This window comes from Crocuta crocuta, unplaced genomic scaffold, assembly GCF_008692635.1.
Source record: "Crocuta crocuta isolate KB4526 unplaced genomic scaffold, BGI_CrCroc_1.0 scaffold130, whole genome shotgun sequence".
NCBI classification, from domain to species: domain Eukaryota; kingdom Metazoa; phylum Chordata; class Mammalia; order Carnivora; family Hyaenidae; genus Crocuta; species Crocuta crocuta.
This window is the reverse complement of record NW_027527920.1, coordinates 15,690,520-15,715,995: the sequence shown is the minus strand read 5'-3', so window position 1 is coordinate 15,715,995 and position 25,476 is coordinate 15,690,520. Positions and strand designations below refer to the sequence as shown.

Below are 25,476 nucleotides of genomic sequence, written 5' to 3'. Positions count from 1 at the left end.
AGACTCACGAACCGTGAGATCAAGTCAGAGGCTTAACTGACTGAGTCACCTAGACGCCCCAAACTGAAGTCTTTACCCATATGCAGTCATCCTTCATAAACATGCAGTCTGATTTAAAGCCATGTGCTAGCTATGCAAATACAGCTTCAAGGTCAAGTCCCCCCATCTGTCCAGGCATACTGGTTGTTCCAACCAACAGCTGCTTTTGAACCCTTCTGGCAGTGGAAGTTCTGGAGTCTCCCTAGATAGGGATCCCTTGAGACTTCCTTTTCTTTTTTTTTTTTTTTTTTTTTTTTTTTTTAATATTTATTTACTTGAGAGAGAGCGAGACAGAGCGCAGAACAGAGAGGCAGAGAGGGACTGAGAGAAAGATAGATAGTCTTAAGCAGGCTTCACGCTCAGCACAGAGCCTGATGCAGGGCTGGATTCCACGATCATGACCTGAGCTGAAACCAAGAGGTAGACACTTAATGACCTGAGCCACACAGATGCCCAGAGGCTTCTTTTCTGTTGGAGGATTCCTGAGCTCTCCATCAATCAGAGAGGCAGCACAAGAAGGAAGGAGACAGGGACAGTGTTTTTTGTTTTTATTTACAAAATTTGTAAGGCTCTCCTTATTCCTCCAGAAGTGCTACTGTAGAAAAAGTTAAACAGTGGTTGTGTAAATGGGTGTTATGGGGTCCCCCGGACTTTTGTTATATTTCATGCCTTATTGGTGATTATTGAGGAACTGATGTCCAAATTTATGGGCTTTCTAGGCTCATAATTCCCTGCTGTACATCCCAGATAGATAATTCTCTTTGGTGGTCAGAGCGGAGAGAGACAAAGTTAGAGGTTGGTTTTTGGATTTTTGATTCCTCGTAGCTACCTGTCAACTTGTTAAAAATGTTCTACTTATAAAAATATGCAATAGAAAGAGGGATATATCTTGTCTGAATGTAGTTTGATATTTGTTAATTTCAACAAACTATTTTTTTCAGAGCTTATTATTTAATGAATATTTATTAATCATCGTACATATTTATTATCATTGTTATTATTTGGACAATACCACTGGCTTTTAACTAGATGTCAGGAGTGATTTTTCTCCCTTAATCTACCAAATTGTCATGTTCTTAAAATTGTGTGTGTGTGTGTGTGTTTTGTGGGCCCCTATTCTCGTTAGGGTTTCTTAAAACCCTTAAATTAGGGTTTTGGGAGTCTTCTGTAAAAACGTTACAGCTTGATCTTTAACCAGCATTTTTGTGGGCTGCAGGTGAGAGCCACTTTGGAAAAAGTAAGGAAGCGAATGTATGGAGACTATGATGAAATGAGACAGAAGATTCGACAGCTTACCCAGGAACTGTCAGTAAGTCAATATCTCAGTGACTTGGAAATATGCAAGGGTGGAAGGTCTTAGAACTCCCTCCCAGGGGCTGGTGCCTGCACATATTTGAGTTACGATGTTCTTTGTGAATGGAATCCTATTTTAAATGAACTGAGAGACTTTTATCACATAATTAAGCTTATTATTTCGAGGAATATTTTTTGTGGCAAGAATAATCTTTGCATTCAAAACATATCCAGCAGACTCAGGAACAAGACCAGGAAGCCAGCTATCATTATTACTATTTAACATTGTACCTGAGAGACTAGCCAATGGAATTAAACAAGAGAAATAAATTCAGAGGTATAAAAACTGGACAGGTAGATGTAAGGCTGTCACTGTTTACAAACTATATGATCATATATCCAGAAAGCACAGGTAAGCCAAAGGAAAAAAAAACACAAACTATTAACAATTTTGCAAGGTAGCAGGGTAAAAATATTAATGGATACAAACAAATGGATTTCATTATACAAAAAACAACCAGTTAGAAGAAATAAAAGCAACAGAAAACTACCAAATATCTAGGAGTAGACTATAACAAGAGGAAAGACAAACCAAGAGTTTCGACAGGAAGCGCCAACATCATAAGATGTCAGTATTGTTCAGGTTAATATACGAATGTAATGTAACCCACTAAAAATACCAACAGATTATTATTTTATGTTGGGTTTTTACAGCTGGACTAGGGGATACTAAAGTATAGAGAAAATAAATATCAACAGTTGAGGAAAATCTGGGGGAAAAATACAGTGAGGGAGCCTAGCTCTATTAATAATACAAAAGACTGAGAGACCCTCAGATATTAGAGCAGCATCGTATTGGCACATAAATAAGCATCCATGAAAAAGCCCATAAATGTACCCTAATATATTGTAAATGCAGCATCTCAAAGGGAGGAAAATGGACCAGGAGGTATATGCTGTTGGGACAGACTTATATCTAGATAAATTACAAGGAGATCAAAGATTTAAATACTGAAAGTAAAGCTTAAAACTGCCAGAAGAAAACCTGTATCAATTCTTTTATACTCTTAGGGTGGAGAAGCCTTTTTTATTACTCTGACATGAAATCTCAGAACCACAAAAGAAAAGTTTGGTAATTTTGACTATGCTGAAATGAAAGACATGTGCTGGCAAAAGCACCGGTGAAAATCCAAGGACAAACCTAGGAAAAGTGATGTGCTCTTCATCTCCTAGATAATAGGCTACGTTTCTGAGTATTCACAGAATGCCCAGGCATCAAGAAGAAAAGGCCCTCAGCCATAAAAATAGGCAAAATATTTACGACAGATAACCTGCAGTAAAAGGAAGATGAAGAAGAGCTCTTCAGTGCCTGACAGGCTGCTTTACCCCGCCCCCAGTAAGAGAAATTCAGATGAAAACCAGCCTGAGAGTGACTTTGACCTGTGAGATGGCACCCCTGCAGGCACAGGACAAGACCCGTTAGCAGTGCTGTGGAGGAGCAGCCAGGTGGCGGGATAGGATGTCATTCTGTAGTACTCTGAGGGACAGCAGTACGGCAGCATCTATCATATCCTGTGACTCAGCAGTTCCGTTCTTAAGAACGTGTTCTATCAACTCTCACATTGTGCAGTGACCTGTGTGTGAACATAGTTCTCACAGCATCGTTTGTAATAGTAACAAGATTGGAAACCTAAACGTCCATGAAGAAGGGGAGAGTAAAATAACTTATGACTCTACAATAGAATATCCAGAATTTAAAAAGAAGAAGGTGGAGGGGAGATGAGAGAATAAGAAGAGCAAGTAAGCTTTTCAAAATGAGATACGGAAAGATTTCAAAGAGACAGAGTAGATGGTAAAAAACAAGATACAAGAAAATATGTACAATGAGCCACCACTTATGTAAAACAGGAGGGGAAAATAAGTGTGTTTAGTTTGTTTTGTGAGTTCAAAAGTAGTTACTAGAAGAATAATCAAGAAACTAATTTTTTTAATGTTTATTTACTTTTGAGAGAGAGAGAGACAGAGCACAGGCGAGGGAGGGACAGAGAGGGAGACACAGAATGTGAAGCAGGCTCCAGGCTCTGAGCTGTCAGCACAGAGCTGACCGCAGGGCTTGAACTCACAGGGTGTGAGCTGAAGTCGGACACTCAACTGACTGAGCCACCCAGGTACCCCTGATTTTTTTTTTATGTTTATTTGTGTGTGTGTATGAGGGAGAGAGCACAAGTGGAGAGAAAGAGGAGATCCAAAGTGAGCTCTGTGCTGACAGCAGAGAGCCTGATGAGGGGGCTTGAATCTGTGACCTGCAAGATCATGACCTGAGCCAAAGTCAGAGGCTTACCTGACTCAACCACCCAGGTGCCCCTCATAAACTGTCCTGACTGAAGAGCAGAGTGGACAGGTGGTGCCTAAGCAGATGGGACAGGAGTGACGGATGCATTTGAGTGTGTACCTTTTATACTTTGTAAGTGTTTGAACTGTGTGAGTGTATTACTCACAAGTTTAAGAAAAAATAACATTCCTGTGGTTTAAACAAATACCTGTGAGAAAAAACATTTTTTGTATTTGCAATTGACAGTGTTAAAGAACAAAAGCCCATGTATATGTGACATACTTCCCATAAAAGCTGTTTCTGCAGGAAGGAAGCATAGTTACAACAGTCGTGCATTAGGGTTTAGTGTATGACTTGGCTGTGAGATGATCTGCTTAGGTCAGACCCACTGCCTTGATGATAGGGGTGGAGGTGTATAAACATACCCACTTAGCCCATTCTCACAGCATGTGGGAAGATACTTGTGAAATTCTCACCTGCTTCCAGAAATACACTCTGCCATCCACAGACACACACCAACACTGTAATTAAAGCCAGGGGATGGGATTTGCAGTAGATGCACAAATAAGTCTCTGCCCCTGGCTTTCCATTACCATCTCCTGCACACCCTCACGTTCTCTAGTGAGAACCGTCATGGGAGCTCCATCTCTCTGCCTATAGTCTCCTCCTCCAGGCTATCCCACATTCCACAGCCAGAGTAAGATTCCTAAATTCCTGCTGTGTGAACACGCCCATGAACAAGAATGTGCCACACGCCCCTGGTCCTGGCCTGCCGTGTGTCAACTCTGCGTCCCGCTCTCTGCGCGCACCTCCTATTCTGTCACTTCTGACTGCTTTCTGTGGCTTCCACTCACCACGCAGGGCTCTACCCTTGAGTCCACCCGGAACCCTCACCCCCTAGTTCTGCCTCCCTGCTTCTGTATGTCCGGCCTTTCTTGAAGGTCTAGCTTGGGACTGGTGGTACTCTCTCTGATAAAACAGTCTCAAACATGTTCAACACACATGCCCAACAAAGACAACATAGCGACAGCCACAAAACAACTCTTGAGGACTGTGTGAGCCCCCAATGTGCTCTTTCTGTGGTGAGGAGAAAGAGCAAGATGGCCCTGGAAGGTACTGACCCTGCGTTCTAGTTCCAGCTGTGCCCAGCTGTTGGGGCGCAAATCCCTTAACTTAGCTGATTCTATTTCCTCCGTATAAAGGGGGACGTTCTGGCGGCTGCACGATGTTGTGAGGACTAAGTGAGACCCCGGGGGTGAATGTGTAAATACCATACAAAGGAAAAGTGGTCTTGTCTGTCTTCTCTTTGGGTCACACAGATGTTGACATCGTAATTTTAAGCTGTACTTGACATTATCATTGAAATGGATGTGGCTCCTGTCAGGAGAAGGTTCCAGCCTAACCTAGGATTGTTGCTGGTATATATGATTTTGTGTAACCACCTTATCATCTGTCCAGGTTTCACAGGCTCAGCACGAGTATCTAGAGAATCACATCCAGACACAGTCGTCAGCCCTGGACAGTTTTAATGCCATGAACTCAGCCTTAGCGTCGGACTCCATCGGCCTGCAGGTACCCGTCCGCCCCCTCTTAGACCGGTGTCCTCCGTTACAGGGCGAGCACGCTGAACGAAGTGCGGGCCCTGTGCCTTTGTAGAAGCCACAGGCTGTCCTCAGTTCGTTATTCAGGTTCCTTCAAGCATGGCTACAGTAAAGACCCTGCTAGGAAGCCGGAGAAGGGCGTTAAAGGAGGGGCTTCCAAGCAGAGACTCTAAACTTTTGAGTTGCATTTGTCTTTGCATCTTTAAAATGGGGGTTCAGATCTGAGCTCCACACAACAGGGGTCACTTTCTAAAAGAGGTGCCCCGTTGGTCGTAAGTGTCAGTGCCTAAAATAGCACAGCAGCTCCTGCTCTGCAGCCCCAGTGTTCCAGGACGTTCCACCCAAGCATGGAGAAGGCAAACTTAATCAAAGACAATCAGTATTTATTCATGGCAAGTAACCCTCAAAGGCTGTTAAGCACTTTTTCCTAATTTAGAAATCCTTTTTCTTTTTTTTTTCTTAAAGTTTATTTTGAGAAAGAGAGAGGGTGCCAGCAGGGGAGGGGCAGAGAGAGAGGGAGAGAGAGAATCCCAAACAGACTCCACATCAGCGCAGGGCCCAACNAGAAATCCTTTTTCTTTTTTTTTTTCTTAAAGTTTATTTTGAGAAAGAGAGAGGGTGCCAGCAGGGGAGGGGCAGAGAGAGAGGGAGAGAGAGAATCCCAAACAGGCTCCACACTGTCAGCGCAGGGCCCAATGCAGGGCTCACACTCAAGAACGGAGAGATCATTACCTGAGCTGAAGTCAAGAGTCAGAAAGAAGCTTAACTGAATGAACCATCTAGGTGCTTCCAGAAATTACTTTTCAGTAAAAGAAATCTTGTACATTCCAAAGATAGTACCAGACAAGGAAGAGAAGGACTCGGAATCCTCCAAATGTGTGCTGTCAATCCACTTCCAGAGGATTGCTTTTGTGTTTAATCTGATTTGCTAGGAGTTAACCACTCCCATTGCTACCCTTCCAGCTGAGTGCTCTATCTCATATGCAAATTAACCTAGAAAAAAAGAAAGAACAAAACGTTCAGAACAAAGTGTTACATTCACCAGAAACAGCTTCCCTTGGTTTTAGTTTCCAAATATGTAAACAATAGTTTCTGCCTCTCCTCCAAGTTTATTTGGCTTTTATCTTTTTACCCTCCTCTTAAAGGTTCCATGGCTCTTTCATATCCTTTCTGGTTCTGTATAAATAACTTACCAGATAAGCACACATTTTCTTGTTGGGATTATCCACTTCCCCATGAACTGAATATTCTCTACCAACAACTGTTACGGCAATAGTGCCAACCACGAAGCTAGGCCACGTCCAGCAGGGCTTGGGTGAGCACTGTGTTTGGGTTTGTGTGGGAGGTCATTTTTTTCTTTTTCTTTTCTTTTCTTTTCTTTTCTTTTCTTTTCTTTTCTCTTCTCTTCTCTTCTCTTCTCTTCTCTTCTCTTCTCTTCTTTCTTTCTTTCTTTCTTTCTTTCTTTCTTTCTTTCTTTCTTTCTTTCTTTCTTTCTTTCTTTCTTTCTTTCTTTTCTTCTTTCTTTCTTCCTTCCTTCCTTCCTTAAAGTTTTTATTTATTTTGAGAGAGCGCGAGTGTGTGTGTGTGTGCCTGTGCACAAGTGGGGGAGGGGCAGAGAGAGAGAGAGAGAGAGAAAGAGAACTCCAAGCAGGCTCTAAGCAACACAGACCCTGAGGTGGGGCTCCATATCATGAACTGTGAGAATCAAGAGTCTGACACTTAACCAACTGGGCCACCCAGGCGCCCCTGGGAGGCCATTTCTGGTTGGGTCTCTAAGCCTCACCCATTCATCGCCCTTCTTAGTGCATTCCAGTCTCTATCACCCCCCCCACCCCCTTCAGACCTCAGGCCAGCCCTTGGTCTGGTCTGGTTTATTCAGGAACCTTTGTTTTTTTCCCTTTCTCCAGCCATCAACGCATCTTGGAAAGGCTCCCTTTTCTTCTCTCTTGGACATCTTTTCATTCCGTGCCATTCAGCAAGTGCTATACCTCCCCTGAGATCAGACCTGGTTGGCATCGATACTCCTTTTCTGGTGTTTTGTCCCCGCCATTCTTCTACTCTGCCATCCACATTGGTATCCCAGGCATTTGCTTCAGAGGTCAGCTGTTCGCATGGGGTCACCTATAACCCAGGGACCCTGACTGGTTCCTAGTTATCCAGTGTCTTGGTCCAGGGCAGACAGCAGAGCTTTATAATGAAAAGATTAAAAATTACTGTTAAAAGGAAGAAGCAGAATGGGAAGGAGAAAACAGAAAAGAAAGGCACCATCTCATAGACAGGACAGGACATCTGAAGATAGTTGGCATCTTATTTCTGCAAGGCCCTGACCTCTTCCATTTCCCAGTCTTTTCATTTTCAATATTACTGACCGGGAGACCAAATTTTTGGTTTGATTTCACAGGATGTTAGAACTAGAAGGAACTGTTGAGATGATCTCCAGCCCCCTTGTTTTATGGATAAATAAACTGAGGCCAGCAGAGAAGTGACTTGAACAGGATATGTGGCGAGTAGCAGAACCAAGACTAGACCCTTGCCCTCTTGGGGGCGCCTGGGTGGCTCAGTCAGTTAAGCATCTGACTTCAACTTGGGTCGTGACCTCGCAGTCTGTGAGTTCAAGCCCCGCGTCGGGCTCTGTGCTGACAGCTCTGAGTCTGGCACCTGCTTTGGATTCTATGTCTCCTTCTCTCCCTGCACCTCCTTTGCTTATGCTCTGTCTCTCTCAAAAAGAAAAACATTAAAAAAGAAAAAAAAAAAAAAAAAAAAGAACCTTGGCCTCTTGGTCCGGATNCTCTCAAAAAGAAAAACATTAAAAAAGAAAAAAAAAAAAAAAAAAAGAACCTTGGCCTCTTGGTCCGGATGTAGGCTCATGACCACAGGAGTTGTGTCTGTAAAGCCAGTGGGCCTTGGAGAGGGGTCGTTGGGCCAAGTGGTTTCTGAAGCCCCTTGCAGCTCAAATAGTTTGTGATTCTGTGCTTCCAGATGGCTTCTCTGTTTTCTTTAATATCTCTGTTCTACCATCCAGAATTCTTGCTCTTCATTCAAGTAGGTTTAGGATTGAGAGGCTTTTTATCCAAATTGGAGGCTGAGGATTTTAGGAGGCTTCAGAGAGACTGATCATCTACAAAAAGGACCAAGGTGTTAGGAAATGTGTCCAACGCCAGTCTCCAAATATTCTAACTGAAAGTTGAACATGATCTGGGGTGGTGGTAGATGGTGCCCATAACCAAGGCGCAGTGGTAAGAGCTTTGGGTTTTGGAAGCTCTTCTTTGTACAGAGAGTTAACCAGGTAGAACCCAAAGCATCAGATAGCTGCAATGTCAATTTGATCATTCTGGCCTGGAGTAATAATCCACAGGCTTTTGACACTTGTCAGGCCCTTGTCTGAACCACCAAACTATCCTTTGCTGCTCCTTCATTCCACCCTCCTTCATTCCACCCTCCTCTGCCTAAGAGGAGATGGTGAAGCAGTTGCCGACACTACAGGAGCCTCGGCCATGTGGTGGCTGTACTGGCTGGCAGTCTCTGGGTACAGAAGTGACAGCCTCTTGAAGGAAAGAGGGGAATATTTCCATTCTACAAAACATACGTTTTTGCTTTTATCTCATTGTGGGATTGAAAGATACAGCAGACACGTGGAAGGAAATAAGTACCCTTTATAATCCTATCACACAGAGATAACCATTATTTGGGTTTTGATGAAATTCATCCTAGTCTTTAAAAAGTTTTCTCTTTGCATAAATATATTTGAACACGTGCTTATACATTTTCCTTTTCAAAATAGGATTGTTCTGTCCTTACAGTTTTCCAACCCAGTTTTTTTCTGTGTGAAATGATGTGTTCTGAACCCTTTTCCTTGGAAAGACTCCATTTTAATCCATTTCTGGCCCTTCTAAGCACTGGCAAGTGGTGTGGGCAGAGGCTGTGGGGTGTCATGGGGGAGGCTCGCCGGCCCATTTAACTACACAGCCACAGTCCTCCTGACCATGGTGTGGAGAGCCCTCAGCCCCTTAGACACCAGGGTCCCGGCTTGCAGCTGTTAAGGCCTGACATCTGCCTCAGTGGCTGATGGCAAAGGGACGTCCTGGTGCCTGACTTGGCCATGTTTTCTCATACCACCAGATCTGGTTTTGATTGCTTTTTCGTCCCTCTAGAAAACCCTCGTGGATGTTACTTTGGAAAACAGCACCATTAAGGATCAGATCAGAAATCTGCAGCAAACCTATGAAGCCTCCATGGACAAGCTGCGGGAAAAGCAGAGGCAGTTGGAGGTAGCCCACGTTGAAAATCAGCTGCTGAAAATGAAGGTAAACGTGTAGGAGTGCAGATTTCCTCCGGACACCCTTTCCATTTTTTCTGTCTTCTAGCTTCAACATTCCATCTCCTTTTCTCTGTTTTCTTAGTTGGCCTTTCCTACGCTTTAGTGGCCAACTCCTCGGGGCGTGGCTTGAAGGCGCCAAGGGGGTTTCTGTGTTCACTGCTGTCAGTCCAGATTGGGGTACCCCATGAATACCCCCCGTGGGCACTCCTTCCCTGGCCCCATGGCCTCAAGGTCTGCTGAGACCGTCACCGTGGCACTGCTGTTACATACGGAGAGGGCACTGCGGGTGCCCACAGATCGGGGACTTCAGAAGCCTCACTGTTCAGATTTGCTCTGACATCTTGAGGTCTTTCTGTCTGGTTTGATAATAAAGAGGCTAAGAGCGTGCAGGAAGAAGATTGATGGGTGACCAATGACAGTCTTCCTCTTGCCCTCCAGGCTGGGCTTATTCTTCAGCTGGGCTTCTAGTGCCTTGGAGGTCTTAGTGCCCCTTCCAAATTTGACACGTAGATTGAATTCCTGTCCACTGGCAGGAGCAGACCCACGAATGGCTCATAGAAGTCACTCAGCAAATTATTTCCTGAATGAACTTGTTTTTACTTAAGTCTGTGGTTTTTAAGTTGTGTCCATGCAGCGTTAGGCAATGCTAGAGGAGAGGGCCTTACAGATAATGTATCCATATAATTCGTTGCTCAAAGCAGAATACGTTTGGAAGGAAAGGTGTTGCTATTAAGAATTGAGTTTGGGAGACAAACTGGGACATGTGGTTACATGGTCCCTCTCCGTGTGGGCCGCCTCTGATGGGGCAGAGGGGCTGCCACCCTGCACTGTGTAGTCATAATGATTGTCACCCCACGGGTTCGTGCCGTCACAGTCCACGTGGCCAAACCCAACCGCCCTGACCAGGGAGCTCTAGAGCAGATCAGCTCCTCTGCTTCAAAGAGAGTGGATCTTCTCTTTGTCATTTCATACACTGTATTTCTGAGTAAGAGTGACTTTGGAAAAAAGAGATGTGTTGCTGAAAAAGCCAGAAATTACAGTTTTAAGTCTTTTCCTCGGCTTAGGATCTTTGTCCAATTGTTCATCCCACTAGTATGTATTCAGTGCGTACTAGATGTGCCTGCCCTGTGCACGCCTGTGTGGTCTGGGGCGTAGTGCCTGCCCTGTGCACACCCATGTGTTCCAGGGCAGTCTGGTGTCGGGTGTCCAGGGGCGTCATTAGGCAGTGTGGTGGTCAGGCAGCTGCCACAGAGACCAAGCCTCTCCTCTCATCCGCAGTTGCCTGTTGTAGAGACTAATGCTGTACTTGACTAGTGTTCCCAGCCCCCACAGAAAGAGTGGCAGGACTCGGGGTATTTCGCGTGACCTAGATGCAGAGCAGGGCAGGAGGGACAGAGCCCTTTCTAGAAGCCTGTGTTTGCAGCGGAAATGGGGTGCAGGGCATGTTGTCTGTCTCCCAGCTGATGATACTCGCTATTCAGGAAATCCCGTTTTGTGGCTTCTTGCACCAAAACTTCTCCAGTGGTGACGGAGGGCACCGAGAGAGACTTTTGTCAAATCATACAAATAAATGTCATGTAACCTATTGAGATTGAAGTACACCTTTCTTATCCAGAGGTTACATATCCAGAAGGCAAGCACCAGCCACTTCCAGCCTCTGCCTGGTTCACCCACGATTCTGCTGACATTTTCTTACCTCCTCAGCTGGACCCACACAGTCACTAGGGGTCCCGGGGTTAGTGGTCCCCAGATCAGGTGGAAAAGTTTCCAAGTGCAGTATTTGGGGAAGGACAAAGTAGAAAGGCTGAGTCCAGGTTTCTTACATGAGCTGAACTTGTGTTTCCTCGGTACTCTTTGACCAGCATATTAAAGGGACAGCTTCAACTTCATGTGGGCACCTTGTCTTTAAAGGCCTCCCAGCTTCTCTAACTTAACAAAATTTGAAAGTACTGGATGCACGTGGTGGGGGAAAGAAGGGAAACAGTTTGAAAAATCACCTAGAAGTACGCTTGCAGCATAGGATTCTGATTTCTCCACATCCTCACTAACACTTGGTACTGTCTCAGTGCCTGCGGCCTTCCTGGGGGTTTGAATGCTGTCTCTTTGTGGTTTTGTGTTTCCCTGATAGCTGGTGAGGCTGAGCTTATTTCTTGTGCTTATAGGTCATCTTCCCAAAGAAGATACCTACCAGATCCTTTGCCCATTTTAAAATTGGATTATATATGTTTTATTATTGAGTTGTAAACCTTTTTATATATGCTGGATACAAGATATTTTGTCTCACTGAGTTGTCTTCTCACTTTCTTGATACCCTTTTGAAGCACAGAAGTTTTAATATTGAATACTGATGAAGTCTTTCTATTTATCTTTTTTTTAAACTTTTAAAGTTTGTTTATTCATTCTGAGAGAGTGTGGGGGGAGGGGCAGAGAAAGAGAATCCCAAGCAGGCTCCATGCTGTGCTGTTAGCACAGAGCTGGATGTGGGGCTCAAACCCATGAACCTAGAGACCATGACCTGAGCTGAAATCAGGAGTCAAATGCTTAACTGACTGAGCCACCCAGGCACCCCTCTATTAGCCTTTGTTACATGTGTTTTTGGTGTTATATCTAAGAAACTATTGCCTCATCAAAGGTCACAAAGATTTACCTTATGTTATCTTCTAAGAGTTTTATAGTTTTGCTTCTACGTTTAAGTCTTAGATCCATTTTGACTTAATTTTTGGATATGGTGTGTTAGGTTTCTACCATCATTTAAAAAAAATTTTTTTTAATGTTTTATTTATTTCTGAGAGGGAGAGAGAGAGAGAGAGAGAGAGACAGCATGGGCGAGAGGGTGAGAGAGAGAGGGAGACACAGAATCAGAAGCAGGCTCCGGGCTCTGAGCTGTCAGCACAGAGTCCAACACAGGGCTCGAACCCACGAACCATGAGATCATGACCTGAGCGAAAGTCGGACGCTTAACCGACTGAGCCACCCAGGCACCCCTACTATCATTCTTTTGCATATGGCTATCCAGTTGTCCCAGCACTGTATGTTGAAAAGACTATTCTTGGCCCACTGAATGGTCTTGGTGGGTAATTTCTTGGAATTTAATTTTATTACAACAGAAAAACAATTTATGTGATTCAGAGTCAAATCTATACAACAGCTATTTTATTTATTTATTTATTTATCTATTAATATTCAGAAGTAGAATATCTATATCTGTAATATCCCCTTTCCTCTCTTCTTCCTTCCTTCTATAGGTAAACTTTGAATTAAAAAAATTTTTTTTAAGGTTTATTCATTTTTCAGAGACAGTGTGTGAGTGGGGGAGGGGCAGAGAGAGAGAGGGAGTCACAGAATCCAAAGCAGGCTCCAGCCTGTAAGCTGTCAGCACAGAAAGGGCTCGAACCCATGGACCGCAAGAACATGACCTGAGCTGAAGTCGGATGCTTAACCGACTGAGCCACCCCGGTACCCCATGAATTTTTTAATTTTATAATTTATTGTACTCTGACCCAATTCTAATAACGTGATTTTTTTCTCTCACAACAGAATACTCGAGAATTTAAAAGGCTTATGTTTTTGATGCCAATTCGGGTGTGGAAATATTATCCAGAGAAAATGTTTTGTTGAAATTGGTAGAATAGGGGCGCCTGGGTGGCTTGGTCGATTAAGCATCCGACTTCGGCTCAGGTCATGATCTCCCGGTTCGTGGGTTCGAGCCCTGTGTCAAGCTCTGTGCTGACAGCCAGCTCAGAGCCTGGAGCCTGTTTCAGATTCTGTGTCTCCCTTTCTTTCTGCCCCTCCCCAGCTTGTGCTCTGTCTCTCTGTCTCAAAAATAAAAATAAAGTTAAAAAAAATTAAAAAAGAAATTGGTAGAATAAAAGATAAAACCTCAGGATCAAAAGACATTAGGCAGGAAAAGTCATCTAAGAAAAAAGGGTTAAGAAGATAGCGACTCATGGACACATTTTCAAGAGAATTCAAGTCTAAATTGGGAACTAAATTTAAGTATGTTTCTGTTTTGTGAAGACATCACTCATGTGGAATGTGTTTGTCCTGATAACAGCGGGAGGTGCTGCTGTTTCTTTTTCTGCCCCTCCACTCGCCCCCTCCCTTCCTCCCAACGGGGTCCTTGTCTCCTGCAGAATCTTGGTCCGGGGTTCACCCCTGCGTGTCCACACGTGACACACAGTGTGAAAGGTGCTGGTTACCCCGGAACCTGCAAGCGCTGGAGCTCTGAGGGGCGTGTCTCCGTAGGTGGAAGCCTCCCAGGAAGCCAACGCCGAGGTGATGCGAGAGATGACCAAGAAGCTGTACGGCCAGTACGAGGAAAAGCTGCGGGAGGAGCAGCGGAAGCACAGCGCCGAGAAGGAGGCTCTGCTGGTGCGTATGTCACAGCTGCTCAGGACGCGGCAGGGAGCCTTGGCTTCGCTATTGCTGCTGAGGCTTACGTAGCAGGGCTTCTGCTTGCAGGTGAGTCCGTGGACTCTAACACGGGTGAGGGCCAGGTTGTTTATTCATTTGCCTCCCTCCCTCTGTTTCCCCCTCCTTCCCTCTGATTCCCCCTCCCTCTGTTTCCCCCTCCTTCCCTCTGATTCCCCCTCCTTCCATTTCCCCCTCCTTCCCTCTATTCATCCCCCTCTTTTCTTGAAGTGGCCCCAGTTTCTGCCTCCAAGTACACCCGTTTCTCCAGTCTTCCGGCAGGTCCCTGGCTTACCTGCGGCCATGATCTTCCCCCTTCCCCCTGCTCCTCCCTACCTGAAATACCTCCTCCCCTGTCCTTGCTCCTAGCTAGGCTCTGGAAAGGCCTTGTAAATGCTACCCTCTCTGGGAATGAAATCTTTCCCGTTTGCTAGAAGTGTCCGCTGTCTTTGGGAAGCCCCCGTGCTCTCGGCTCCTTGCTGTGGCATTCTGTCGTTCCTGTTATTCGAGTTGGACTGTCCATCTCCCGTCTTGGCTGCTCTGGGAGAGAGTACAAGTTCCTTGGAGGCAGGGAGTTGGGGGCTGCCTTATCTTGTGTTCTTAAAGCTCAACAAATGTCTGAGTTGTTGACGGAGTCAACAGTGTGGGAGTCAACAGCTTTGCAGTGTGGGAGAACGGTCTGGACATTCTGTGTTCAATTCCAGCTGTGGCCCCTGTTTCCCTTTTCATTGTAGGCAAATACAGTGACCCTTTGAGCATCCAGTCAAGGGAGAAAGAACATTTGCAGACCTGTTTTTTAAGACATAAAGACTCAGGGGGAAGAGAGGAGAAAAAATAACTAGGCCCATTAAAAAACCACATGATGTTTCTGTATTTACATATGAGAACCAGAATCTTGGGAGTTGAGTTCATGATCTGAGTTCATGGCACTTGTAGGCCCCAAGGCTATGCTTTTAAACAGACGTGATTTAGCAAGGCCAGCACCATTTGGACCCTAGTTAGCAGCCTAGGGACTCCATGGCTGTGCTGAGGACGGTATGTTTCTTTTGCAGGAAGAAACCAATAGTTTTCTGAAAGCTATTGAAGAAGCCAATAAAAAGATGGAGGCGGCGGAGATCAGCTTAGAGGAAAAGGACCAGAGGATTGGAGAGCTGGACAGGCTGATTGAGCGCATGGAAAAGGTAACGGACACTGCTCTGGGCCCAGCGCCCGCTTTCCCAGAATCTCCCCCATCCCTGTTTCTGCAGCCCCCTGCAGGCCTGTCTGAAGGTGTGAGGAGCCCTCAGCACTCACCCCTCCCATCCCTCCAATTTGTGGTTGAAACAGGAAAGACAGCTTAAAAAAAGTATGAGGATGGGCGCCTGGGTGGCTCAGTCGGTTAGCGTCCGACTTCAGCTCAGGTTATGATCTCACAGTTCATGGGTTTGGGCCCCGTGTCGGGCTCTGTGCTGACAGCTCAGAGCCTGGGGCCTGTTTCAGCTTCTGTGTCTCCCTCTCTCTCTGACCCTGCCCTGCTCACGCTCTCTTTCTCTCTCTCAGAAATAAAAACATTAAAAAAAATATGAGTAAGTCCAACAGAACTCTGATTGATAACTGTTTTGATGCTTTAAAAAACACCCCACCTATAATTATTTATAAAAATGAGTATCTTGGCACCCTGCTTTGCTGGGGTCCCAAGCATGAACCTTGTTGCCTTGTTGAGTAACCAAACCTTATTTAGATGTTACATCAGCACCCTGAGTGTGCTGTTTCTTGGGCATGCGTCTAAAAGGTTGGCTTTTCTCTGATACATCACGTGGCAGGGCGGAAGACACCACATTTTCTGTGCGTGGGCGGGGATGGGGTAGGCTGAGGAAGGCAGGAGCTCAGCTGAGATCATGGAAGCCAGCTCAGAGCAAGGGGGGAAGCTGAAAACAGGCAGAAGGTGGAAAACAGGAAGAAGGGGTAGAAGAGAGAAAGAAAAAAAGCAGGAAAGAAGAGTGCAAGAGTGACCTTTAGCAGGTGACAGCTAACTTCTGGGGGAGGAGAGGTAGTTTAGCTTAACAAGCAGTGGCTGGTTTCTGGAGAATTGGCAGTATGTGGGTCTGCAGAATAGCGCTGACCGGCCAAGATGGTGACCTAGAAGCACCCAGCAGCTCATGCTGAGCATTCTGAGATTGGTGATGAGCAAGGGGTAATGATGGTGTGAGCAAGGTCAATACCTGGGCTTCCAGTCATTCTGAGAAAGGTCTCCTTACCCCTTGTGTCTGCAACGCAGGCCCCTCTACAGTCCTCGGGTAAGGTGAGGTGTAACCAGGGTAGGAATGGCATTCAGTTCAGTGTTCTGGGGATTCCCACTTTAGGATACATCTTTGGGAGAGACTGGAACAAAGTGAAGCGTCCATTACTACTTCACCTCTCCTGCTTGGGAGCACAGAATGCTATCTTTTATTGAAGAGAAGAGGGCAAAGCAGTGTGTTTAAGACCAACATCAGTACTGGTTGAAGGTGGTAGTTGTGGAGATTGGGCATTGATGGCAGTTTCTAGACCTTAGGTGAACTTTCTCCCACATTCCTGCCTCCCTGCAACAGCAAAAGATACTGGTTGTGCAAATGCTCCCTGTGGTGACAGATTTTCCTGCCACCCTCAGGCACAAAGTGAGCAGGCACCTTGTTTTTTGAGCAGGATGCCATCTTACAGAGATGGCCCATGGGGTGGCTAAAAATACATGTTTCAGAATCAGATGGCCTAGGGTTGGAATCTTGCCTCTCTCTGTAGTTGTGGGCAGTTACTTGACTCTTCCAAACTGAGATTCCTCTTCTGTGAAATCCTGGCATATAGTAGTGGCTCTGGTTTTATTTTGTTACACACTTGCCTGAGTGTCTGTCCTCAGTCAACTTTTTTTTTTTAGCTGGGCCTTTGTTATAGCTTATCTTCTTTGTACCCTTGGGATTCTGAAAGTGCCCAGCATTTTCCCCCACTGATTTCCACATGGAGCCTTGTGTGAGAGGCGACGGGCGGGTGGCCAGGGAGGTGGAAAGGTCGGCCCTTCCTGCCAGCATTTATGTGACACACGATGTTCCCCAAGTCCTATCAGCTTTTTCTGACAGAAAAAGATGTGTCCTTTTTCTAAATCTTCTTTTCCATTTAGGCTAGAGGTATGCTTGCTCTGTTTAGCTAGATTAGGTATCCCAATCTGTTCCTCCTCCCTCAGGGATGCCTCTTTCAGAGCGGGAACTGTACCACGTCTCTCTCACACACCACACGAACAGTGTGTCCACAGGCACGAACTGTGGCAGCGTTGTATCCTGCTTGCTCCTATTTTTGGATTTTCAAAACACCTTTCTTTTCTGATGAGTAAACATCTTTTAAGGGGTGTGATCTCTCAGGGACTCTGCTGCGGAAAAGGTAATATTCTGTGCTGGGTGGTGGTTTCACAGGCCCTACAAATGTAAGAAATCGTTGTGTAGTGTTCACTTAAGATGTGTTGTACGTCCATGTAGGAAAAGGATCTTTTAAAGTGTAGGCTAAGTTAGGTCTTGCCCTAACTCTTTACAGCTTTCTTTCTTTTTTATTTTGGAGTCTGTCATGGGGGGCTCCCTCGTGGAACATGTCACTATTATTTCAGGGCTGATGTAAACTTCTAGCCAGCAGCAAACCACAGAACAGGGGAGCATCTTGCCCAGGTGGGCGGTAAGAAGGTCTTTACTGGAGAGATTTATTTATTTATTTATTATTTTAAAAGAAATGTTTATTTTTGAGAGAGAGCGTATAATAGAGCATGGGAGGAGCAGACAGAGAGGGAGATAGAGGATCCAAAGTGGGCCCTGTGCTGACAGCACAGAGCCCAACGTGGGGCTCGAACCTATGAGTTATGAGATCATGACCTGAGCTGAAGTTGGCCACTTAACCAACTTAGCCACCCAGGTGCCCTGCTCGAGAGATTTAAAAACAAAAATAAAATCCCACTAGAAGTTGGTCTTCCTTTATCCATCAGTGATAATAGTCTTCCTGCCAGGACGGACTATTCCCCTATCTCCTTGGTCTGTTCCTTGGGTACCACACCTTGTAGCAGCAGAAGTTATGGGAGTTAGAGTGTCAAAGATTTGCTTTAAATAATTTGGTAGGAAAGACTTGTTGGGAGAATTTCTGAGAATAGTGACGAGGCACAGTAGTACGTAGGGCCTAAAGTAAAATAATCTCCTGATATCACGAGCAGGATTTGATAAATTGCATTTTAAGGGAACCTATTACATTAACATCTGTAATGTTTCTAGAGCTATTTTGGTTATGATGGGTGCACGCTTTTGTTAACATTTTCTACTTCAAACACAGAAATAATTGTCCATGTTCTTACATTACCTTTTTGCATAAACTTAAAAAATTTTTTTAATGTTTGTTTATTTTTGAGAGAGACACAGAACATGAGTAGGAGAGGGGCAGAGAGAGGGAGACAGAGAATCTGAAGCAGGCTCCAAGCTTTCAGCACAGAGCCCAGTGTGGGGCTCAGACTGAAAAACTGTGAGATCATGAACTGAACCAAAGTCGGAAGCTTAACTGACTGAGCCACCCAGGTGCCCTGGATAAACTTTTAAATTTACATATGTACAGCAAAGGGTACAGATCTTAATGCACAGCTTGATAGATGCATTTATTTCCTATTGCTGCTGTAACAAATTGCCACTGTTAGTCACTTAATTAACACCAATCTATTACCTTAAAGTCCTGGAGAGCAGAAGTCCTAAAATTAAGGTGTTGGCAGGGCCAGGTTCCTTTTGGAAGCTGTAGAGAAGAGTTTATTTCCTAGCTTTTTATTCCAGTTTGTTTGTTTATATGATTTATTTACTTATTTATTCATTGATTAATTTTATTTAAACAATTTTTGTTTATTTGTTTTGAGAGAGAGAGACAGAGAGAGAGAGAGAGAAACAGCAAGAGCCAGAGAGGCGGAGAGACAGAATCCCAAGTAGGCTCCATGTTGTCAGTGCAGAGCCTGATGTGCGGCTCGAACTCAAAAACCATGAGATCATGCCTTGAGCCGAAATCAAGAGTTGGATGCGTAACTGAGCCACGCAGATGCCCCTTTCTCCTGCCTTTTCTACCTTCTAGAAGCTGCCTGCATTCCTTGACTGAGGGCTACAGCTGGTAGCTTCAAAGCCAGCAGTGTAGCATTTTCCAATCTCTGTCTCCAGCCCTTCTTCCTGCTTCCAGTGAGGTCCCAGATGGATAATCCGGGATCATTCCCCCATTTTAAGACCCTTAATTTAATCACAACTGCAAAGCTCCTATTTCTGTGTAAAGCAACATATTCACAGGTTTCAGGAGTGGGATGTGGGCATCATTGGGTGGCCATCCACTGTGCTGACTACCACAGTACATTTGTACAAGTGAGCATATATACCCGTATAAACCCCACCAGCTTAGTGTGTAGGGTGTTACCCAAATCCCAGAGATTCTCTTCGTGATGCAGAAAATAATCAAGTAGTTTGCAATATCATAGGACACGGACTTCACAGTACTGATTTTCATATTTTAGAACTGTAAATTTTCACAGGATATCTGAAGCTAAGTTGATAGGATCCTTTTTTAAGAAAAATCCTGAATGGCTTTCTCTAGCATCTTTGTCTCTAATTCACAAATATGTCTGTAAATGCACACCAAGAGATTTGGCATTTTTGAGCTTTGTTTGGAATCTGGTGAGTGGATGCAGAAACGCCACGGGGAACTTGAACTCCCCAGTGCTGGCATTGCTCGGTACACCTTCCCCGCCCAACCTGGGATCCACTGATTGGAATGTCGGTGTCTGTTTCAGGAACGCCATCAACTGCAGCTACAGCTCCTGGAGCATGAAACTGAAATGTCAGGGGAAATTACTGGTTCTGACAAGGAGAGGTAAGGCTGGTGCCCTTTATCTTGTACTGGATTTACACGGCAGGGTGGCTGTGCTGTGTTTTTGTGGGCTCGCTGGGTCCTTGCATTTTCTTTCATTTGCAGACTTTGGTAAAATCTTGGCCTGAGGGCTTCCACTGCGGGGCCACTTTCTTCCAGCTCATAGCCATGTATTCCAGGCTGTTTGTTAGCGTTGGGGGAACACACCACAGACTGTCTCGGGTGCAAAAGTTCAGTCTGTAAATGTTCTCTGTAACCTTCGACACCACAGGATGCACCTTGTTGATGAGAAAACTCAGTAGCTGTGACTAATACCATTGCAATGGAAACTAATTTTAAAATGCCCTTTTTTTTGTTTCCAAACATTGTTTATTCAGACCTTGCCTTGTCCCCTGGCTATGGGCATATAAACCCTGCATGGAAAATGAGGGAGCAGGACATGGTCTTCTCTAGAAATAAGAAGGCAGAGAGGCCCTCTGGTGAAGGAAAACGAGGTTGGGGTGATTCAAGCATTTTGGGCAAGTTACTTCTTGGAGATTCTTTGCTGATCTGTAAACTGATAATTCTTTTTAAAGGGGGTTGGGATTATAGTGACCATGGCAGAGCCCATCTTCTGCATCATTAATTGTGATGGGGCCGCTGGGCATTGCCACGTGGTACGCACCAAAAAATGTCTGTGGTCCTGCCTCTTTGGAGCCTCAGAGTTTGCACTCTTTTGTAGATTTGAACGTGGTGCTGAGGAGGGACCTGGCAGTGAGGGGGAGTGAGTGGTAAGCAAACCACCAGACACTTTGTCCAGTGCTCCATTCCAGTGGGCCCAGGGAGCCAGCAGTCCGTCTGCCAGTTCCTGTGGTTTCATTGAACTGAGCAAAGTCAGAGGAGAGTTTGTGCTGATTATTGATTTATTTTAAAGTTTATTTATTTTAGAGAGAGAGAGAGAGAGAGCGCGAGAGGGAGCGCGGGGGAGGGTCAGAGGAGGGAGAGAATCCCAAGCAGGCTGTGTGATGTCAGCACAGAGCCCAGCGTGGGGCTCAAACCCACAAACCGCAAGATCATGACCTGAGTCAAAACCCAGAGTTGGATACTTACCCGACTGAGCCACGCAGGTGTCCTAGTTTGTGCTGTTTTAAAAAACTGAAATCTTATGATACGGCCCAGTCTGTTTTGGTGCAGAGAATGCCTTTGACCATGTTCCCATTTTCCCAAAATAAATGATGTGTAGACTACAGTTCCACACTTCCCAGGACTCGGCCACTTGATTTTAGAGATCACGTTGTGCATGCTAGACTCCTCTCCTCTGCTATCCGAATCAAGGCATTTTACTGGATGTTCCTATATTGTATTAACTCCAGAACAGACAGCTCCTTGTGCCGTAAGTGGTGCAAAACAAAACAAAAAACAAAAACAAACCTGTTTCAGTCCCTGGAAAGTAGTCACTGTCCTTACACAGGTAAAATTTGCAAGTGGGAGCTTGAACAAGAGTCCTGTGGTTCCTCCCGTGGTGGGTGGTCGATCACTAGGTGGTCCCCCAGGAGACACAGTGCATGGCGGAGCTGTCGTCCCTGTGCTGGCAGTGACCCCTCGGCGGTGACTCTCCGTGCTGGTGTTACTGCTTTGCTTCAGGACCCCATGCCTCTTTCTGCTCCTTGTGTCAGGTATCAGCAGCTGGAGGAGGCGTCTGCCAGCCTCCGGGAGCGGATCAGACACCTAGACGACATGGTGCACTGCCAGCAGAAGAAAGTCAAACAGATGGTTGAGGAGGTAAGCCACTGTGCAAGGTCACAGGCCAGGATTATTGCCTGTTGAGGGGACACTTCGGCCCTAGAGCCGGAGCTGACTCTCAGCTCCGTTTTGCACAGCTCACAAGTGAACATGCTCAGGCTACTGTCTTCATGGCCCAGAGGAAAATTTCCTTGTACGTCCCCCCGCGGACGGGTGATTATCCTTCTGATCATACCAGAGGGTTACAGTTAAGAAGACTGGGAAGCACAGAGTTCATAAGCTCACTCACTTTTAGAGGACAGCAATTCCCCACATGGGCACCCACAGCCCAGGGGACCCAAGGGTGTGACAGGACAGTTTTCTTTAGCCCAGGTCTCTGCACTTCCTTGTACCTGGCTGCCTCTCTCCCGGCAACCACTCCATCTTTCTTCCTCTGTGGACAGGTGCCTCCCCTCCCCTCCCCGCCCCATCTCCTCCTTCCTCCTCTCCCTTCTTCCCTCAGTGTCTTCTCCATCCTTTCTCTCTCCATCTGTCTGTGGGATGTCAGACCAAGTTAGATGTTTACTATATGCTGGACATAGCTTGCTTGTCTGTTTTCCTAAATGGAAAGAAAACAGGTAAGTTGAATCATTTATACTTCTGCAGGAGGAAAAAATTTTAATTGTGTCACTATAATCTGTTTCTCTCTCTTGTGGTGCTTGATAGAGGAAAGAACAAGCTGTGGTATAGCTGATCACGTTACTGTACCTTTCTTGCTCAATTAATAAATCAGATAGAAAAAAAGGAACAGTTATGGGGTACCTGGGTGGCTTAGTCAGTTGAGCGTCCGGCTTTCACTTGGGTCATGATCTCATGGTTCGTGGGTTCGAGCCCCACGTCAGGCTCTGTGCTGACTGCCAGCTCAGAGCCTGGAGCCTGTTTCAGAGTCTGTGACTCCCTCTCTCTCTGACCCTCCCCTGCTCACACTGTCTCTCTCTCTCCTAGAAATAAATTTAAAAAAACATGAAAAAAAAAAGAAAAGAAAAAAGGAACAGTTAGTACTAACAGAGTTGTAAGAATTCCCAACAGTCTAATTCTCTATCTTAAAAAGAAAAGGCTTTAATTTAATTAAATATTTATATTGGCATTGGAAAAACTGAAAAAAACAAACAGCCCCACATTTTCCTGATATTTAGCACTACTTTGTTATCTATTTTATGAATGAACCGTTAGAATGAAAAGCATGTGTATTTCTAATAAACTGTACACATGACAAAAATATTAAAAGTCTATTTTATTCTCTAAACCTTTGGTGATATTGGTGGAGTGAGGTTAAGGTCAGGGAGCTGTGAGGTTGGAGAGGGCTACTTTGTTCTTTTATAGGATAAACGTATCCATTAGGTAAGATCTCTTGCTTAGACAAGAAATCTATTCATACTGCATTGAATCCTATAAGTCTTACCTTGGCTCATCTGTGAGTTTGAGGGGGCAGAATAGAGGAATGAGGAGCCCCCATGTGCTCCCATGGCACAGGCAGGCTGGAGCAGCAGTGATGGTAGATTGTGCCCAGTTATTCACACTCGCTGGGTGTTGGGACTGTGTTTGCCACGGAAAAGCACTTGGGGAACCCTGGATGTCAGATCGTAGCTTCTCTGCTTCTGAATTTCACACACAAGATGTGTGGGGCAAGGCTGGCCCTGTTTCCCCTGTGTGGCTCTTTGACTGTAGAGTACTACATTTCTCCCACCTCTGCACTGTTTTCATGTATTAGGGAAACCAGTGAGCCAAACCTCATACTAGTCAGCTGCTTTTCAGTTCTTATCTGTAAGGGTTTGAGATCAGTACCAAAATCAGAGATACTTCTTAAAGAGACACCTTTAAGTAGTTTAGGATTATCTGTTTTCTAACTCGGGAATATAACAGGAATACCAGTTTGAGAATGCCTTGCTTCTCTACCCATGACTTACTATCTCCCAAATAAGTGTCTCTAAGCCCCAATGATGTGGTCTGGAAGATGTAGTCATCAGGATGAAATCACAGGCTGACATTCAGGGTGACACCATCAGAGTGAGCCCCACTGAGGGGCCAGCTGGGCTTCAACAGTGCGTGGAGACTGGAAAGAAAAGAGAGATTTTTTAATTCTAAATGTAGACTACTATCTGAATCAGGTGCTAAGAATTAATGTGTTTGCCCAATATACCATGTTAACTTACACAATGAAAGGATGGTTTAAAATCTGAATTGCTGCAGCCATTGATGTGAATACATTTATTTGTTTTAAGTTAGAAACATGGAAAAGGGACACCAACAGAGGAGCACATTTAGAAGCCAGGGAGAAAGAGCAGAGAGGAAGAAGGGATTGGAGAGCCACAGTGACTCAGGGCATGGCTGAAGGACTGGGGGAAGAGATGGCCAAGGAGNCCGCGAGATCATGACCTAAGCGAAAGTCGGATGCTTAACCGACTAAGCCTCCCAGGCGCCCCTGAATTCACATCTTAGAAAACAGCCATGGAGAAGAGAGAATGTATTCTTAAATAATACCGCAATGCAAGGCCAGGCCAGAACCACTGGGTGGCACTTGCAAAGAGGCGAATTTCAGCTTTTCATTTCACATAAAGAAAATATTTCTAGTACTGGCTGCCTTGGGGAAGGTATTGAGCCCTTCCTCACGGGTGCGTTCCTAATGGTCTAGGAGTGGAGCTAGGAGCTCCTTATATAAAGAATGCTTTACTGTTTACTGGGCTGGGCCCGTTACTAGGATCTCTGCATTATCATTACTTTGCATGATAAGCAAAATTGGCAAATCCATCACCTCTGACTTGAGAAGTTTATATATCTGTGAACCCCAGCTATCCAGATACCGAGACAAACTTGACCTTCTTAGAAATAGAGGCAGACTTTATGTGTGGCGGATGTTAGGGACCGTTCTGCTTCCCTTCATGCCTGAAAGCCTCAATGTGTGCAAGCCTCACGTTTCCCAGGAGTGGGGATTCAGTCTCTGTCCATTGCTGGCATCAGTTTAGCCACAATGTCTGTGAAGAAACTTAGTTTACTGAGGAGACGGGCTGCTTTTTTCAGCTCAAAAGTGAAAAAAGTATTATTATGGGGGTTTTTAGAATCCTTAAATATTAAGTCATGTATTCCCTTCAACCTGAGTAGAATAGAATTTAATATTATAATTATAAAAGGTTTTTGGAATCCTTAAATATTAAGCCAAGTACTTCCTTCAACCTGAATAGAAAATAATAAAATTGATGATGATGAATAAAAACTACGCAGTCCTTGGCCCGATAAGGACTTGATTTTCACTGCGTGGGACGGTATGTGTCAGTAAGGACTTCAGCATATAAGATGGGCTGACTGCAAGTTAGGGCAGGATGGGCTCTTCTGAAATGGAGGATTGGTGTATATCTTATAGGGTCATGTTCAATGCACAGTGTTGTGATAGCGGGGCACCAGATACCCCCACTAGGCTAGATCTTTCTACTGAATTAAGTCTCCTGTGGTGGATGTCAGGATTGGTTCCCGTGCTACCATCACTAATTTTTCTAACTGGTTCTGGCTCTGACAAAAAAATTAAAAACAAAATAAGCCCATATATGACCCTTTTAGACTTCTAAGTGTTTGCCAGTAAGTTTGGAGGGACTGGAAAAAAAAATAGCACTTGTAGGGAAATTTAGTGGTCTGTTCACTAGATAAGCAAAGGCACTTTCTCTGTGCCCGGGGCTGGGTGCAGGGTGGGGGGCAGTATACCTGTGGTCCTGCCCTCCTGGGTCTTACCCTCTGGCGTTACCTGCCTTCCAGAATCCTTGCCCTTGGGCTTCTTTGTTCTGTTGAAAAAGCCTTGTTGGGGTTAGATCTTTTGTCTTGAGTCAGGCTGCATTCTTTAGGTCTCCTTTAAAGGAACCAGGAGA

General features: G+C 45.1%; 1 protein-coding gene across 3 annotated transcripts in view; it reads left to right on the top strand.

Annotated features, from left to right (window-relative positions):
• Nucleotides 1–25,476, top strand: part of MYZAP (myocardial zonula adherens protein) — a 91,916-nt gene that overhangs the window by 27,190 nt on the left and 39,250 nt on the right. For all 3 annotated transcript variants that reach the window (XM_077747956.1, XM_077747965.1, XM_077747971.1), the window contains exons 4-10: nucleotides 1,256–1,348; nucleotides 5,123–5,236; nucleotides 9,417–9,569; nucleotides 13,829–13,954; nucleotides 15,046–15,174; nucleotides 19,785–19,864; nucleotides 21,517–21,622. In XM_077747956.1, the coding sequence (XP_077604082.1) occupies nucleotides 1,256–1,348; nucleotides 5,123–5,236; nucleotides 9,417–9,569; nucleotides 13,829–13,954; nucleotides 15,046–15,174; nucleotides 19,785–19,864; nucleotides 21,517–21,622 (801 nt within the window). The remainder of the gene's footprint in view (nucleotides 1–1,255; nucleotides 1,349–5,122; nucleotides 5,237–9,416; nucleotides 9,570–13,828; nucleotides 13,955–15,045; nucleotides 15,175–19,784; nucleotides 19,865–21,516; nucleotides 21,623–25,476) is intronic.